Raw genomic sequence first — 18246 nt, forward strand, 5'->3', positions numbered from 1 at the left:
CTTCTTGCACAAAGCTTTCCAGAACTTTGCTGTAAATTGAGCTCCTCTGTCAGAGACAATGTGCTTAGGCATGCCGTGTAGGCGAAAGATGTGGGTGATGAAAAGGTTTGCAAGCTCCATGGCTGAGGGCAAGCCAGGGAGAGCCACGAAGTGAGCCATCTTCGAGAAACGATCCACTGTAACCCAGATGGTGTTGTTACCTCCAGAGTGTGGTAAGTCTACCACAAAGTCTGTAGCAATGTGAGTCCAGGGCTCATCTAGTACTGGCAAGGGATTAAGCAGACCCCAAGGACGTCCGGGCGGAGGTTTCTGTCTGGCACAATTGGAACAAGAAGCAACATAGGAGAACGTGTCTTCCTTCATGGTGGGCCACCAGTAGTACTTCTGTAATTTAGCCAGAGTTCTTCGTTGACCAGGGTGTCCAGCCAGTTTCAAATCGTGAGCCCATGCTAACAGTTTTTTTCTTAGGTTACCAGGTACAATGGTCTTATCCGCAGGTACCGGACGTGTAGTTGACAGGATAACTCTCTTCGGGTCGATGATATGCTGAGGTTCGTCAGGTACGTCCTCCTCAGAGAGAAATGAGCGAGATAGGGCATCTGCTCTGACGTTCTTATCTCCAGGGCAGTATTTCAGCACAAAGTCAAATCTGTTGAAGAACAGGGACCATCTCGCCTGCCTATGGTTTAGGTGCTGAGAGTGATGGAGGTACTCCAGATTTTTGCGCCACTCTTCAAACGCCATCTTTATTGCCAGTAGTTCTTTATCCCCAATGCCGTAGTTCTCCGCTGGCGAGAAGCGTCGGGAGAAAAAAGAACATGGATGCAAGATCTTAGAGTCACTGGACTGGCTTAACACGGCCCCTACGCCTACATCCAAGACATCAACCTCTACGATGAAGAGCCGGGTCGGATCCGGATGTCGGAGGCATGGATTACTTGAGAAGGCATCTTTCAGTTTCTGAAATGCTGTCACAGCTTCCGTAGACCAATTGGCGATGTCGGCACCTTTCTTAGTCATTGCTGTTAGTGGAACAGTTAGCGAAGAGTAATTCTTGATGAATGTTCTGTAGTAGTTAGTAAATCCCAAAAATCGTCTAAGAGCCTTTAGACCAATGGGTTGTGTCCATTTTTTAATGCTCTCCAGCTTCTGTGGGTCCATCTTGAAACCTTTGAAACAATGTACCCTAAAGAAAGGCACTGATTCCTGGTGGAATTCACATTTATTTATTTATTATTTTTGCTATACCGGCTTTCATGACATGAATCACATCAAACCGGTTTACATTTAACAAAGTGTGCAAGGTAAGAGAGAACTCAAACAACTGGAACAAGAGCATTATAAGGAGAGTGACAGTTACAATAAAACAGGGAAATAAATAACTGGGAGCTGGAAGCGAGAAGAGGGGAAGTTAACTTGGCGTATAGGTGGGTCTCGTGGAGTCTTAGCAGCACTCTTTTGACATCTTCCAGATGGGTATTCAGGTCCTGGGAAATATCAAGATGTCGTCTAAGTACACCACGACACACTTCTAGAGTAGATCACGCAGAATGTCGTCATCATGTTTTGGAAGACAGCCGGAGCATTGCACATGCCGAAGGGCATCACCAGGTATTCAAAGTGCCCATCCCGGGTATTAAAAGCCATCTTCCATTCATCGCCAGAGCGGATGCGAACTAAGTTATAGGCTCCTTTGAGATCAAGCTTGGAGAATATCTTGGCTCCCTGTAGTCTATCGAATAGCTCCAAGATGAGTGTCTTTCACAGTGATCTCGTTTAGACCTCTGTAGTCAATGCATGGACATAATGTTCTGTTCTTCTTCTCCACGAAGAAGAAGCCTGCGCTGGCAGGAGACTTGGAGGGTCTTATGAAGCCTTTCTGAAGATTCTCCTGTATGTACTCAAACATAGCTTTATTTTCTACTACGGAGAGAGGGTAAACCCTTCCCTTGGGTGGTTCTGTGTTAGGCTTCAAATTGATGGTGCAGTCGTAGGATCTATGTGGAAGTAGTACATCTGCAGCTTCTTTGGAAAATACATCTTGAAAAGATGCATACTGAGGCGGCAACCCAGGCATCAATGGGGTAGTTGGCATGCAGGGTATAGGAGAGACCTCCATCAGACATTTACAATGGCAATCTGGACCCCAACGTGAAAGCTCCAGAGTGGCCCAGTTGAATTGAGGCATATGCTTCTGCAGCCACAGTAGCCCCAGTACTAAAGGGTGCATGGCCTTCTCTAGCACAAAGAAGGAAATAGTCTCTGTATGAAGAGCACCAATACGTAAGCTACGTGAGCAGGGTTACTTTGCCCGGTAAGGGTTCCCCATGAATAGAAGATAGGAATAGTGGAGTAGTGGAGACGTCATGGTAGTGGTGGGGATCCGCAGGTGTTCCACCAGATGCTTCAAAATGAAATTGCCTCCTGCCCCAGAGTCCACGAAGGCAAGAGTCTGGTATTCTAAAGGTCCGCAGATTAAGGATACAGGAAGAGAGAGTGGAGGAGAGGGTGCAGTTATTTTATTTATCTATTTTATTTAAACATTTTTGTATATCGACAGTCATTGGGAATATCTTATCGATTTACAGATAACATAATGCAGCAACAAGCTTTACACGGAACTCGGAACAAGTAACATAATTGTAGCAACAGGCTTTAAATGGGACAAGGAACAAGGGGATTAAATCTAAAAGGGATCAAAGCAAAGGGAGGAACTATGTGTGGACAGCATAAAAATAATAAGTTAAAAGACAATTGAATAATGATAATTAAATGAAAAAGAAAGATCTGGATAGCTAGTTACATTCAATGGGTGTGCCACTAAGAGCTGAACGGAGACCTAAGAAGAGTCCTCCCACAGGACTTAGGTCTGCCAATTTCCCGGACATATAGGGCATGTTTGTACAGCATGACCAGCTTGTCCACAGTACATGCATAGTCACAACCTCTTTTGCATTCTTTTCTCTTTTGGAGTCAAGTGACTGCGGCCTAATTGCATTGGTTCTTCCTCGCCAGCAACTGGACCTGAGGAAACAGGCCTGGGTGTAGACTTAACTCGAGATTCTCCCTGAAGGGGTCTTCTGGGAGTCTTGGTCTCTTGAACCTTGTCACGAAGTCGGCGATCTATCCTTATTGCTAACTTCATTAGTTCAGCCAAGGTCTCAGGCATCTCACGAGCTGCCAGCTCGTCTTTCAACCGGGAGTTCAGCCCTTCAAAGAAGAGGGTCTTCAGGCATTTAGGGTCCCAATGTAATTCTGACGCCAACGTCTTGAATTCTATGGCGATGTCTGGTAAAGGTTTATTACCTTGCTTCAGGTGAACCAACGTAGATCCTGCAGTCGTGTACCGGGCAGGGTCATCGAATACTGATCTGAACAGTTCAAGGAACCCGGCAAGATCATGCAGGATAGGGTCATCGCGCTCCCAAAGCGGAGAGGCCCAAGCCAACGCTCTTCCATCCAGGTAAGACAAGATGTAGGTGGTCTTAGCATAGGCTGTAGGAAAATGATTAGGTTACAGGGAAAAGTGCATGGAAAAGTAATTGATAAATCCTCTACATTTCCAAACTTCCCCTGAGAAGTGTGTTGGAGCAGATAAAGGTACAATTGTCTTGACCGTCACTTCTGGCAGTGTAACTAATTTACCTGTGGTGGTCGGTGTATTCATCTGTGCGTGCAACTGGTTAAATGCAGCAGTCAAGTTAAGCAGCGAGTTCTGTTGTTCAGAGATTCGCTGGGCCAGGCCTGGAATGGCCTGCAATGCGGTGAGCTGAGCCGAATCCATGGAGTTAGCAATCTGTTATGGTTTTGAGGTGTTTGAGTGGATTCTTAGGTACTGTGGAGATGACCACGTCCACGGGAAGGAGCCACGCGAGGAACCACAGTACTAGGCTAGACTCGAGACACACAAACACAGAGATTTGTCTTTTATTATACAGCTGAGGTATACCACCAGAGGTGGCAGTAGTGAGGTGTTCCAGAGGTAGAAGTCCAGGGAACCTTGGCAGAGGGGACCCGTCTCACAGAGATAGTATAGGGAGATCTGGATGCAGGTTCCCAGTGCAGCAGAGCTGTAGATGAGACAGACTGAGAATGTTAGATTACTCACTAAGTTGGTAGCTGTATAGGTGGAGATCCCAGCAGGCAGAAGTAGTTGAGTACAGGCACCGAGCCAGGGAGAGCAGGCCCTCGAGGAGTGAGTACCTGATCCCAGATAGGCACCTGAAAGAAAGGAAAGGGCCCCCGAGGAGCAGGTACCCAGGTTAGAGAAATACCCCGAAGGGCAGAGAGAGCTTCCAGCGGCAGCAAGGAAGTGGCAGAGTAGCTCAGACTGGAGGCTTTCCATCCATTCACGATCCTTGCTAACTCGATGAGCTAGCAAACAAGGGCAGGCTAAATACCCGGATGGCGTGATGTCATTCGAGGGGGACGCCCCCGAGGTTCCCGCCATGACGTGGATAAAGACATGGGTGGCGTGTGCGTGCTCACCTTAGGAGGTCCTTAGGAGAAACATGGCATGAGGCTTGCCATTGCCGTTCTGGGGACATGGAGAGTGCGGCATGTAGACGCGGCAGTAGCCATCTTCCCAAGGCTAGCAGGGAGAGCAGAGAGAAAGGTGAGGCACAAAGGACGAAGCTGTCTGAGACCGACGGACGCAACAATGGTTCCAGGCCAGGAGGGATTTCCCCTTCCTCCAGTGAGCCCCCATCGTCATCCGGTGGTGTCCGGGTCCCTGTCATGGAAATTCTTAGTGAGGCGAGGCATGTCTCGAGGCACTTGAGCAGGACCAGGAGGGTCAGGTGTACCCGGCTGGTCGCCGTCAGGGTTGACTGCACCTGAACGAAGGCTTGCAGTCCCTGGAAAAATTCCAACCAGGAGAAGGCCACTGGGTCCATATTAGCCCCAGAGGCAGTTGGAAGTAGGGGCCACTGAAATGGCCTCTTCTGGAGAAGAGGCCATTTTGAAGTTGCTTAAGTCCGGGGTGCTGTCGTATGGGGTAGTTCCCGACCCATCCTCTGACTGTGAGGGACCAGGCTTGGATGTCCCCCCCTGGGCCTCTTGGCAATGATGACAGAGGCAGGACTCCAGTTCAGGCTGTACGGCTCTGATGTCGCAGGCTGTGCAAAGGGAGTGCCTTCTGAGCTTCTTTGCTGCCAGTGCCTCTGTGTATAAACGCACAGGTAATGTGCCTCGATATGCACGCTGTTACGCGCTTGTGCACTTATGCGCGTGTGTTGGCTGTGCGCGCAGCTGTGCTAGTGATACGCAAGTTGGGTGCACTGACCATCCGGCCTACCCTGTGCGCACCAACAGCTAAGGAGGGAAGATGGTGCCGAAAACCCCCGCGCGTAATATGGCCCCGCCGAGGGTCTCCACGTGTCTGGACCATTGCACCAGACTGGGGCCTAGCCCAACCAAGGCTGCTCAACCCGATCAGTGCTCTCCTTTACCTCGCCGGATGGAAAATGGAGTCGGTATGGCACTCTGAGCCCAGAGACCTTATGTTAGTTTCCTGCTAACCTGGTCTCGGTGCTTACCGGCCGCGTGCAGGGACGGTCTCCAGCTGTGGGGGGAGAGGGCTTAACCTTCACCGCCGCGTTTGGTTATGCAGCTGCTGCCTTTCAGCCACTCTAGCGGCTAAGTCCACGCCAGGAGCCGGCTACCAGACCAAAGTACACCTGTGAGGGATCTCGAAAATCACCTCAGGAATTCTCAATTGGGGGAGGGACCCTTAGATATCACCGCAGGAGAGCAGAGCTCGATCCTCTTTGTGAAGGTAAGAATTTCTTGTCTGTGCTGCAATTTCTCTAACACTGTGCTAGTGTGGGGATAGCGTCCGCATCTGCTAGGAGATGGAGAGATACTGGGGATCTGAGGGTATATCTAGGGTGACATCAGCTTTGAAATCTGACTCCGTCTCCCATCTGCTAGCAGAAAAGCGCATATCCCACTGGTCCTGAGTCCATTTGGCTACACAATAGGAAAAGAGGACTTCAAAACATGGATATTTCCATTAACCTTCAGTGGGCTTTGTCGCATGAAAGTTTTAGTAACTGAGATGTATATTTTGCCCACCTAAAAGTACAGAATAGTATTTTTCTGATTAGTTGGTCTTTAATGTTAAATACCCTTTAAAATTAACATTTTTTTCAATGCATGGCACATCTGTAAATATTGTCTACTACAGATTGTTTTACAAATAAAATACAAAAACTTTAAATGACTTCCACATCAGCTTCTCCAAATCATATCTTAACCAACAGATTATCTTTAAATTCATTTTAAAAGCATGCGTAACATTTTATTTATTTAAAAATAATGTATATGCTGCTTATGTAAAAAAACTGTTTTCAAAATAATCCTTTTTTGATGTTGCTCTGATACTGCATAAAGGCATCGGCAATGTTGTATTGAGATGCACTGCAGTATGACAGTACTAGCTATAATTTGAAAAAGTTTTGGTAAAGTAAACCTAAGATCACTTACCGGCTGCCTGAAGAACCATTTGTAGTCTAACTTTGGCCTGTTCAGCAGGAGACTAAAAACAAAGACAAAGAGCTCAGTTACCATATGTGATAGTATCAAAGACAAAGTCAAAACGTGAAATGTAAAGAAAAGGACATTAAAATTAGAGTAGCTTTCTCTGTGAGCTTACGCATAATGCAGGAAACTGGAGTCCCAATAAATGTCTTCTATTTGCTTCTATCCACCACATAACACCTTATTTATATAGCAAAGTCACCTTCCCTCATCTGACGCATTAAGTTGTCTCTCTTAAGTACAGTCTAGCCATATATGTAGTCATAGCCAATGGTTATCTAGTGGTATAAAATGGTAAGATACAATTACAAGCACATGGCCTGTAATCACTACCTTTTGATGAATACTCATTGAAACTCTACCCAATTCCAAGGTTATCTACTTCACAGAATAGGAGCATAACATTATCCAAGATATTTAGTAAATTTATTAAATGTACTTGCCCAGTGATGGAAGCAGTTACATTTATCTTGTGCCCTAAATATCACAACTATTAAACCGTTTCAATATTGTCACACAAATCTGACCACACTGATCAAGACATTGTATGGATGCAGCCTTTTAGATATATTTTTAAAATGACAATTTTCTCAGACTTATAAACAAGACAGACTCAAAGCTGCAGTTCAAGTTACAAGGTAAAATAATTTTAGCCATCTTCACTTTATATTTTTATAATCAATGTACCTGCCTTACTTATCACGTGGAATCTTTCACACATATGCTGTTTTATTTCAAATCTGTATTTCTCTTTTATTTGACCCTACCTTTTACTCTTCATCTGTTTTATTTCATCTAGCTACCTGAGACTATGGCATGTTGCATCCTGCACTATAATTAACACAGCAATGAAGAAAATTATTTCAAAATACATATCCAACATAATAGCCAAGGCATATTTAGATTCCATGAATAAAGAATATTTCCACAAAAACTGAAATTATCTGTAATGTTTCTTTTCTGATGACATAAGCTAAATGGCGTCACACATTTAGGTCACACGACATGTGCAGAACAACCCACATGACACCAAACCAACTGCCACTCAGTTTAATAGTTTAGCTAGGACAAAGTCTGCTTACCTGTAAACAGGGTTCTCCGTAGACAGCAGGATAAATCAGCCATAACACATGGATAGCATCATCCGACAGAGCTGACATGACTGAGAACACCAGGGAGTTTCTGTGGGTATTTCCTGCCTCATGAGTCTCTTCCAGTCACTTCCAGTGCTTAAGCTTTAGCGAGGTAGTTAATTCTTGAGGAAAGCAAGCAGGTATTAAGTCTGGCTGATTCATCCTGCTACCTATAGATACCTCTGTTTACAGGTAAGCAAACTTGCTCTCTTCCTGGATAAGCAGGCATGAATCAGCCATAACGCATGAGGTGCCCAAAGCTGAGGATTGCAATACAGAGAGATTACTGAAACAGACAACCCAGAACACAACTGTGGAGAGTGGGCGACTGGGTAAATAGGTTGTGCAAAACTGCTTGTCCAAAGTTACTGTCTCTTTGGGACACATTATCCAGAGAGTAATGGAGCATGAAGGTGTGAAATGAGAAACAAGTAGCAGCTTCGCATATGTCTTCAATGGGTAAGTCACGAAAGTTGCTATGGCTCTCACCTGATCTTAACAGTCTGTAATATGTAAAACAGCCAACGCATAACATTGCGCTCTACAGTCTGCTAGCCAATAAGACAAAGTTTGCTTGACAACAGCCCTTCCTAATCGATAGGGATCAAAGGACATGAACAGATGTGCAGCCTGACAGTGAGAATGAGTACTCTTCGGGTAGTATGCCAGGGCTCTCTTGCAGTGCAAGGAGTGAAGAGCCCTTTGTCCTTTGCGTGCATGCAGAATTGGAAAGAAACTACCTAACACAATAGCTTAAGTTAATGTTGAAAGTGAATACCACTTCCGAAAGAAAATTAGAGGGAGTACATAAGATTCCTTCTTTGAAAAAAGTGCAGGTATAGCAAATAGGAAACCACAGCCTGCAATTCGCTTACTCTTTGAGCTGAAGTGACAGCTGCAAGAAGCAACATTTTCCAGGTGACAAACTTCAAGTTCACCAACTGTATTGGTGAGGGACAGGATTGTGCAAGACATCTCAATGTAAGCACGAGTCAGGAGACAGGTTCAGTCTCCTACGTGAGAGAATAAACCACAGAAGGAGTCAGCAGGGTTTGTGAACTCTATGAGGAGAAGTACAGCATACAATTGCAGGCTGTATGATTCAAATGAGTCCACAACTTGGAAGGGATGCAGGTGACATTTTGTGTGACAGAAACTGAGTGTATGGCCACAGTTTGTGTGACAGAAACTGTCAGTTTTGGGCAGTAGTCTAGGTGTATAAAATAGGTACTTGGGCAGCTGGAAATTTTGTACTGCCAGAGCAGTGATCCCGATCCCATCCTCTCTGAACACAGTACTCATAGCACTGTGTCCTTCTGCAGACTGTTCCACAAAGAACAAAGTTGACTTGCTGAGGACCAAGTGTTCAGGGAAATGTTCTTGTACATACTTGTAAATATTATTGCTTTGCTGATATACTCTTAATATATACCCTTATCATGTATCTTCATTATATGCCTGTATTACATACTCCCATTATTAGTGGTGTTACAGCCATGCTGTATTGTATACACAAAAAGATAATAGTAATTGTTAAGTGTGCACAGAAAAATAAAGGATTTTGGTGAGCCATACATTAGTGTCTCAGCTCCATTTCGTTGTTGCAACCATCCCTTTCCGACAGCTTCACTCCGCCTACCTTTCTCTCTTTGCACCTCCCCTCGCTATGGATGGACGCCTGGCTGCCACGGCGTTTGCCTGCCGTCCTCTCCGGCGTCCCCAGACCGGCTTGGGCGCTGCCTCCCACCATGCTCCGCTGGTACCTTAGGGCGCGCGACCCTCACGCTTATTTCCTACTTGGCGCGAACCTCAGGGGCGTCCCCCTGTGATGACGTCACGCTGCCCGGATATTTAAAGCCTACGATGTTTACAAGCCTTTGAGTTAGCAAGGGGAATCTTATGAATGGGATTCGCTCACCGTACCCAGCTACTCTGCTTCTCCAATTTTCCATTGGACTCTTAACGCTAACGGGGTACCCGCTCCTCTGGGGCCTCACTTGCTTTTCAGGTTGCTATCAGGAAACTGGTACTCGCTCCTCGAGGGCCCATGTTCCCTGACTCGCTGCCTGCTCCTACCTTCTCTTCTGCCTGGAAGGATTCGCTATCCTCAATACCAGTGAGTACTACCATCTTCACCTCAGAGCCGTTCCCTGGAACCAGGTACTCGCTCCTCGAGGGCCTGCCTCTGTTCCAGCCCTAGTGCCATCTCTTATGTGGAACCGCTGTGTGAGTACATTACCTTCAAGCCTCTCAGCTCTCAGGGATCAGGTACTCGCTCCTCGAGGGCCCATGATCCCTGACTCGCTGCCTGCTCCTACCTTCTCTTCTGCCTGGAAGGATTCGCTATCCTCAGTACCAGTGAGTACTACCATCTTCACCTCAGAGCTGTTCCCTGGAACCAGGTACTCGCTCCTCGAGGGCCTGCCTCCATTCCAGCCCTAGTGCTATCTCCTACACAGTGGAACTGCTGTATGAGTACATTACCTTCAAGCCTCTCAGCTCTCAGGGATCAGGTACTCGCTCCTCAAGGACCTGCTCTCCCTATCCTGGGGTTCTCCATACTGGGGCTTTGTGCAAATTCCACTGTACTCATTATTCTCAGTTCTTTCCACTACAGCACTGCTACCGGAGGAGTCGCTGTTCCAGCGCCTGAGGGATACTAGCCCAGCCGGGCTACTTCTGCTGCTCACTACTGCCACCTCTGGTGGCTTCACCACATTGTCTAATAAAAGATCAATCTCTATGTTTGTGTGTCCTAAGCTGAGCCTGACCTGTGGCCCCTCACGGAACTTCCCCCCATGGGCATGGTCAGCTGCCACAGTGTCCAAGGGTCCACCCAAACCTCACTAATTATAACATTCGTGACACACAGGATTTGGTGAGAGAGGTAACGGTAGAGGGGCCATTTGGCAATAGTGATCATAACATGATCAAATTTGAACTAATAACTGGAAGGGGGACAATAAGTAAATCTACAGCTCTAACATTACCTGCTGTTAAGTTCCCTTAGAGAATAGCCACTGCCATTAGCAATGGTAATATGGAATAGACTTAGTTTTTGGGTACTTGCCAGGTTCTTATGGTCTGGATTGGCCACTGTTGGAAACAGGATGCTGGGCTTGATGGACCCTTGGTCTGACCCAGTATGGCATTTTCTTATGTTCTTATACTAAATTTTCAAAAGGGAAACTTTGATAAAATGAGGAAAATAGAAAAAAAACTGAAAGGTGCAGCTGCAAAGGTTAAAAGTGTTCAACTGGCATAGACATTGTTTAAAAATACAATCTTAGATGCGGAGTCTAGATGTATTCCACGCATTAAGAAAGGTGGAAGGAAGGCAAAACGATTACCGGCATGGTTAAAAGGTGAGGTGAAAGAGGCTATTATTGCCAAAAAAACATTCTTCAAAAAAATGGAAGAAGGATCCATCTGAAGAAAACAGGAAAAAGCATAAGCATTGTCAAGTTAAGTGTAAAACATTGAAAAGACAGGTGAAGAGAGAATTTGAAATGAAGTTGGCCGTAGAGGCAAAAACTCATAATAAAAACTTTAAAAAATATATCCAAAGCTAGAAACCTGTGAGGGAGTCAGTTGGACCATTAGATGACCGAGAGCTAAAAGGGGCTCTTAGGGAAGATAAGGCCATTGCAGAAAGACTAAATGAATTCTTTGCTTCTGTGTTTATAATGAGGATATTCGGGCGGTACCAGGTCCAGAGATGGTTTTCAAGGGTGATGAGTCACATGAACTGAACCAAATTAATGTGAACATGGAAGATGTAGTAGGCCAGATTGACAAACTAAAGAGTAGCAAATCGCCTGGACCAGATGTGGCATGCATCCCAGGGTTCTGAAGGAACTCAAAAATGAAATTTCAGATCTAATAGTTAAAATTTGTAACTATTTGGCTATTCGCTAAGTAAACTTGATTAATAGCAGTTAATGGACTTCTCCTGCAAGAACTTATCCAAATCTTTTTTGAACCCAGCTGCACTAACTGCACTAACCACGTCCTCTGGCAACAAATTCCAGAACTTAATTGTGAAAAAGAATTTTCTCCGATTAGTCTTAAATGTGCTACTTGCTAATGTCATGGAATACCCCCTGGTCCTTCTAGTATCTGAAAGTGTAAATAACCGATTCACATCTACTCGTTCAAGACCTCTCATAATCTTAAAGACATCTATCATATCCCCCCTCAGCTGTTTCTTCTCCACGCTGAACAGCCCCAACTTCTTCAGCCTTTCCTCATAGGGGAGCTGTTCCATTCCTTTTATCATTTTGGTTGCCCTTCTCTGTACTTTCTCCATCGCAACTATATCTTTTTTGAGATGCGGCAACCAGAATTGTATTCAAGGTGCAGTCTCACCATGGTGCAATACAGAGGCATTATGACATTTTCCGTTTTATTAACCATTCCCTTCCTAATCATTCCTATTTAGAGAATCGTTCGAGGAGATCAAATCTCCGTTTTCTGGGAATAGCAGAAACGGTGGAAGGTCAGAATTTGGGAAAGTTTCTAGAGAACTTGATACCAAAGGCTTTAAATCTACCAGATATAAAAACGCATTTCAAAATCGAGAGGGCACACCATCTTGGTGGCCGTAAAGAAGAGAGACATGACCAAGAATAGTAATTGCCAAGATACTGAATTTTGCACACAAACATCTAGTGATGCAAGCATATAGAAAACAGCCCAAGTTCACCTACAATGTGCATTGGGTGCAGATCTTCCAAGACTATTCAGCCCACGTTTCCACCATGCGAAGAGGATTTTCTCAAACTTGCACGGTGCTGTTTAAGATGTTTAAGATAACATTTTCGTTACAGTATCCAGCAAAACAAACTTTGGCACGAGGGTCAAGTAAAAATCTTTGGAACCGCAGCAAAAGTGCAATAGTTCGTGAACCCCCCTTACACAGTGATTATTGAGCTGGCACTGTACTTCCTAACGGTTCCAAGAAGATCCAAGGCAGTAAACGTGTTTTCTAACTGTCAATGTCTGGTGTGCTCGTTTAAACCTGCTGTGGAAAATAATTTAAATCATTTATGGAAACACTGAGGGACCACATCAGGAGACGTCAAATCTCTGGAGTCTGATAAATCATCTATTAACAAGGTCAAGATTTCAAAGGCACTGTTACAGTGCCGACGAGGAAGGGAAGTGTCGGTACTATGCTTCTGAGTTGAGGTTCAAGACCCTGCAAAAATTGGCACTGTTATAGTTGTCAGGTTTCAGCAGCTCTACCACTGCTGAAGCATATGCGAACTGTCTACCATTTTCTCCTCTGAGATCAGTAAGACCCGAGCGGGAAATATAAATATTAATAGGGAACTAAGTGTTGGGAAGATTTAAAGATGAATAGATGGAACAGACTTGCATAACGGGGGCGGGGCACCCGACCTCAGGACTGCACATAACCCTTGTTCCTTCTAATTCGGAAGGAAAAGAATGTGACTTTAGGCAAGGGGTGAGTGGGGGGGGGGGGGGGGGGTGAGTGGGGGGGAGGAGGAAGGACGGGGAGGGAGGTAAAGGGAGGGTTGGGGAATGGAAGGAAAACAATGATTCTATAATTTTAAGAGATGTTGCCCAATGGGAAATCTTTATTGGCCAGCTGGAAATAGGGGAGATGATCAGCTGCAAAATAAGTATGGGGATGAAAGAGGGCAGATGGGGGAATGTTTGCCTTGATTCTCTTGTAAAAGATTTTTCCATAGGTTATTGTAAATGGGCTACAGAGGTTATCACATATCAGACAGCTGATCTTTCACTCTCTCAATGGTTGGAAAGAAATGTGAGGTGAGGCTGGGAACCCCACATCTAATCAGGAAAAGATATATTGCGATAGGAAGCTATGCTGCACAGGGGAGAGATGCATAGAGTAATATCATGGAATGTCAATGGCTTAGGTTCCCCCATAAGATGGAAAAAAAGTATTACAACATTGAAAGAGAAGCAAAGCGGACATAGCATGTATACAGGAGACACATCTAAAAGAGCAGGAAAGTAAAAAATTAAACAGGGAATGGGTGAGTTCTTGGGTTTACTCCACCGCAAAAGGTAAAAAAGCAGGGATGGCCATTCTTATCAGTAAGACCACTATTTTCGTAACAGATAAAATGGTTCAAGATCTGGAGGGTAGGTTTATACTTCTTATTGGGAGCTGGAACGGGAGAGAGGTTACAATATTTAACTTATACGCAACCAATAATTATTCCCATCAACTTTTTGTACACATTTTACATTTTTTGGTACTTCACACACAGGGCACATTGCTCCTGGTAGGTGACTTTAACTGTTACCATGACTATGCTCTTGACAAATACCCACCAGGTAGGATGCACAACAGACACATAGATAAGGGAATGCATACGTGTGTCACCAATTGGAGCTCCTGGACATATGGCGAATGTTACACCCGGAAGAGAAAGATTATACATATGTAGCGAGAGCCCATCTATCCCGTTCATGCATAGATTACACCTGGTATCTTGGGAGGCGTTTTTCCTGGTATCACAGCAGCCATAGGGTCCTCAGTAGTGTCAGATCTCTTGCCAATATGGGTGGATTTTGTCTTCTCTACTATGGGGTCAGGAGAAAAAATATGGAAATTTCCTTGCTATTTGAAAGATATCATCAAATTTCAAAATTTTCTTCAGGACAGATGGGAAGATTTTGTCTAACATAACCAATAGCATATGGATACACTGCAGAATTTTTGGGAGAAGAGCAAAGTAGTTCTCCGAGGGGAGATTATTTTCTACCTGATTAATAGAAACAAATGTATGAATAACAATATCTTAGACTTAAAAGCAGGTCTACAAGTAGCTAAAAAGGAATTATCCAAGTACCCCACTAAGGAACATAAGACAACTTATTATTCTATTTTAGGCAGGCTCAATGTTCTCCTCCACTCCAGGGCCCATAAATCCTTGCAAATTGTGGAATATAATTTTTTCAGATTGGGAACAAAGCGGGGAAACGGCTAATATGGTCCGAGTAGCGCAGCAAAAAGTGGTATTTAATCACATGAAATCAGCACAGGGTACAGTAGTTACAACAAACACTGAGATAGGTGAAGTCTTCCGAGTATTTTATGAATCCCTCTACAGGAAAGATGCATGGGGGGTACCGAGAGGAGGAATTGATTCTTTGCTAGGTTGCCCTTACCACAACTTTCGAATGCATACCTCGCGTATCTGAACAGGCCCAAGCAATCTTTTGAGGTGTTGGCAAGCTATCAACTCAAGCAAAGCAGGGAAGTCCCCGGGACCTGATGGGTATTCCTATGATTATTACAAAACCTTGAAGACAAAGTTATTGAGGCCTCTGACTATTGTCTATGGGAATGCATTAACAACACAGTCCTTCCCTAAGGACTTTAATAAAGCCCATATTACAGTTCTTGGAAACCTGGAAAGGATCCTCCTGTGCCTTCTTCTTAAAGACCAATCTCACTTCTCAATTATGATTTAAAAATACTAGCAAAGGTGATAGCGACTTGGCTAAGTGCTGTGATGCTCTTTTTCATTTCCAACAATCTGGTGGGATTTGTGAAAGGGAGAATGGTTGGTGTTCATATAATAAAATTACTTACAGCTATGACGGTCTGTCAAAGTCCGTAAATTCCAGCACTTGCCATTGGGTTTGATTCGGAGAAGACATTAGATCGGATATCCTGGGCCTATCTTTTCTCAGTACTAAAGAGATATGGGTTTTAGGGGAATATACTTCAATATATCTCACTGCTTTATCATAATACCATTTCATTTATCACCACCAATGGATATAAATCGGGCGATGTCAAGTTACAGTGAGGAGTGAGGCAAGGCTTCCCTGTATCTCCCTTTTTATATACTCTCTATCGATCCCCTTCTGAGGGAAAACAGATGAAGCTCTGAATATTACTGAATTTGGCTCTGCGTCCGTGGCTTTCAAAACATCGGCCTTTGCAGACAATGTGTTAATCTATATCACACATCCACAGGAGTCTCTAACAGCCCTATTCGATCTCAAAATGAAATTCAGTCAATTTTCTGGTCTAAAAATTAACCAGGACAAATCAATACTTAGCAACCCTACGCACACCCTCGCCCAAACTCTACAACCTTGCTTCAACAAAAGCTCGATTGCTTTCTATAACCGGTCCCGCCCTATGGAACTCTATGCCAGTTAACCTACGCCAGGAATTCTGCCCAAAGAAATTCAAGTAGAAACTTAAGACCTGGCTGTTCAGACAGGCATATACTGACACTGGCTAAACACCTCCCTGAACCCCTCCCCCACCTCTAGCTTTCACCACCTCCTCCCTGTCCTACTCTCCCCCCCGTCCCGTCCCCCCTTATTCAACCTTATCTTAGCTTCCTCTCCCTACCCCTTACAAGCCGTTCTTTTTACAAATCCTCTGTAAATACTGTAATTTAAGCTCACGCTAATTGCCTTAAGCTAAGTTTCTGCGTTCGTATTTATTCTTTTGCAAGTTACCTGTTTATATGACTAGTTCCCTGTAAGTGCTACGATGCCAAGTTCATGTTCTATGTAAACCGATGTGATACTCAAAGTGTATGTCGGTATATAAAAATCTTTAATTAAAAAAATAAAAATAATCCAGTGTGCCACCGTAGCCTTAGAGGTTGCTTCCCTTTTTCGAACACCATCATACAGATGAAAGAGATGGTCCAATCTTCAAAACTCATTAATCACTCTGAGATAGCAAAAAAGATGTCTGTGTACATCCAACGAATGAAGAAATGCACAATCAGCTGCATTCCCCTGCCTGTCCGTGGAAGGCAAGGAAACAGACTGATTCACGTGGAAACTCGACATTTCGTTTGATAAAAAGGAACTCTATTTGAAGTAATAGTTCGAAAAGACTCCCTACAAGAGACAGCCTACAACTATGATATCAGCCTTGCCAAACAGATAGCAACTAGAAATACCGTCTTGAGTAACTGAAGAGAAATAGACTTAAAGGGGGAAAACTGTGGCCCTGCTAAATATTCCAAAAGGGAATCAGAATTCGAATAGGTGACCGAATGTGCTTGACACCCTGCAATGTTTAGATTACTTACCTGGTAATCTTCTTTTCCTTAGTGTAGACAGATGGACTCAGTACGAATGGGATAGTATCTGCGTGCTAGCAGTTGGAGACGGATCTGACGTCAGCACGGGGGTGTATATATCCCCACAGGAAGCGTAGCTATTCAGTAATCTTCCTTGCAAAAGCTGTTATGGAAATGTGTACTGACGCTCAGTGAAAAGTGAAAACAGGATTCCCCTGACCGATTGACAGTGGCTGGAGACCGCCAGCATTCCCAACCGGAAAGCGTTGACACCTGGTAAAGTGCACGCTCTCATGTAAACAAAGGCATGGCTTACCTGGAACCGGTGAAACGCATGCACACAGGCAGCGGGGCAGGATGCTGAGTCCATCTGTCTACACTAAGGAAAAGAAGATTACCAGGTAAGTAATCTAAACATTTCCTGGTGTGTAGCCAGATGGACTCAGTACAAATGGGATGTACAAAAGCTTTACCTCCCACCTGGGCGGGAGGCTGCCTGAGGACCATGCAAAACCGCCCTCGCAAAAGCTGAGTCCTCCCTGGCCTAGACGTCCAGACGGTAGAACCTGGAAAAGGTATGAAGGGAGGACCACGTCGCTGCTTTACAGATGTCTGCCGGAGACAGCATCCGTGATTCAGCCCAAGATGCCGCTTGGGCCCTGGTAGAATGAGCCTTGACCTGTAGAGGCGGAGCCTTCCCAGCCTCCATGTAGGCGGCTAGAACGACTTCTTTAATCCAGCGGGCGATGGTGGGCCGCGAGGCCACTTCACCTTGCTTCTTCCCGCTGTACAGGACGAACAGATGGACCGTCTTTCGTAGGTCTTGTGTAAGTTCCAGATACCTGGGCAGCACTCTGCCAATGTCGAGATGGCGTAATACACGACCTTCTTCAGATTTCTGCAAACCCGCCGTGGTAGGCAAGGATATGGTTTGATTAAGATGAAATTGTGAAACCACCTTAGGCAGAAAGGAGGGAACCGTACGAAGGTGGATAGCCTCTGGAGTGATCCTAAGAAAAGAGAAAAATTAAAGTAGTCTTGGAAAGCACGCTCGACCAGCGTGCAGGCACTCCAAACTGCTTTGGAGACGGAAATTACTGAATAGCTACGCTTCCTGTGGGGATATATACACCCCCGTGCTGACGTCAGATCCGTCTCCAACTGCTAGCACGCGGATACTATCCCATTCGTACTGAGTCCATCTGGCTACACACCAGGAAAATAACAAGATACATCACGATGTTACATGAGCCATCAGGCAGGGTTTTGCTCAACTGAGGGAGGGAGCATAGCTGGCAACTCAGGAGTCCAACAGTGTAGCTCAGTCAAGCTAGTCCTAAATCCACAGAATAGCTTTGCTCGTCCATTATCTGATGGGTGTATATTGGTGGCAACTTCAGTAGGCTTCTTGAACTTAACTCGGACAGCCAGACAGTAAAGTCTGGAAAAGGCATATAAGGATTTACAAATCTCTTCATCTGATGGTTGGCCTAACTGGATGAAGAGGAATC

The 18246-nt window shown here is 44.9% G+C and overlaps 1 protein-coding gene across 6 annotated transcripts in view; it reads right to left on the bottom strand.

The window, feature by feature from the left end:
* The window catches only part of RSRC1 (arginine and serine rich coiled-coil 1), a 611612-nt gene that overhangs the window by 277906 nt on the left and 315460 nt on the right, over nt 1–18246 (bottom strand). For all 6 annotated transcript variants that reach the window (XM_029616253.1, XM_029616251.1, XM_029616250.1 and 3 more), the window contains one exon: nt 6487–6538. In XM_029616253.1, the coding sequence (XP_029472113.1) occupies nt 6487–6538 (52 nt within the window). The remainder of the gene's footprint in view (nt 1–6486; nt 6539–18246) is intronic.

Source organism: Rhinatrema bivittatum, chromosome 9 (assembly GCF_901001135.1).
Source record: "Rhinatrema bivittatum chromosome 9, aRhiBiv1.1, whole genome shotgun sequence".
NCBI classification, from domain to species: domain Eukaryota; kingdom Metazoa; phylum Chordata; class Amphibia; order Gymnophiona; family Rhinatrematidae; genus Rhinatrema; species Rhinatrema bivittatum.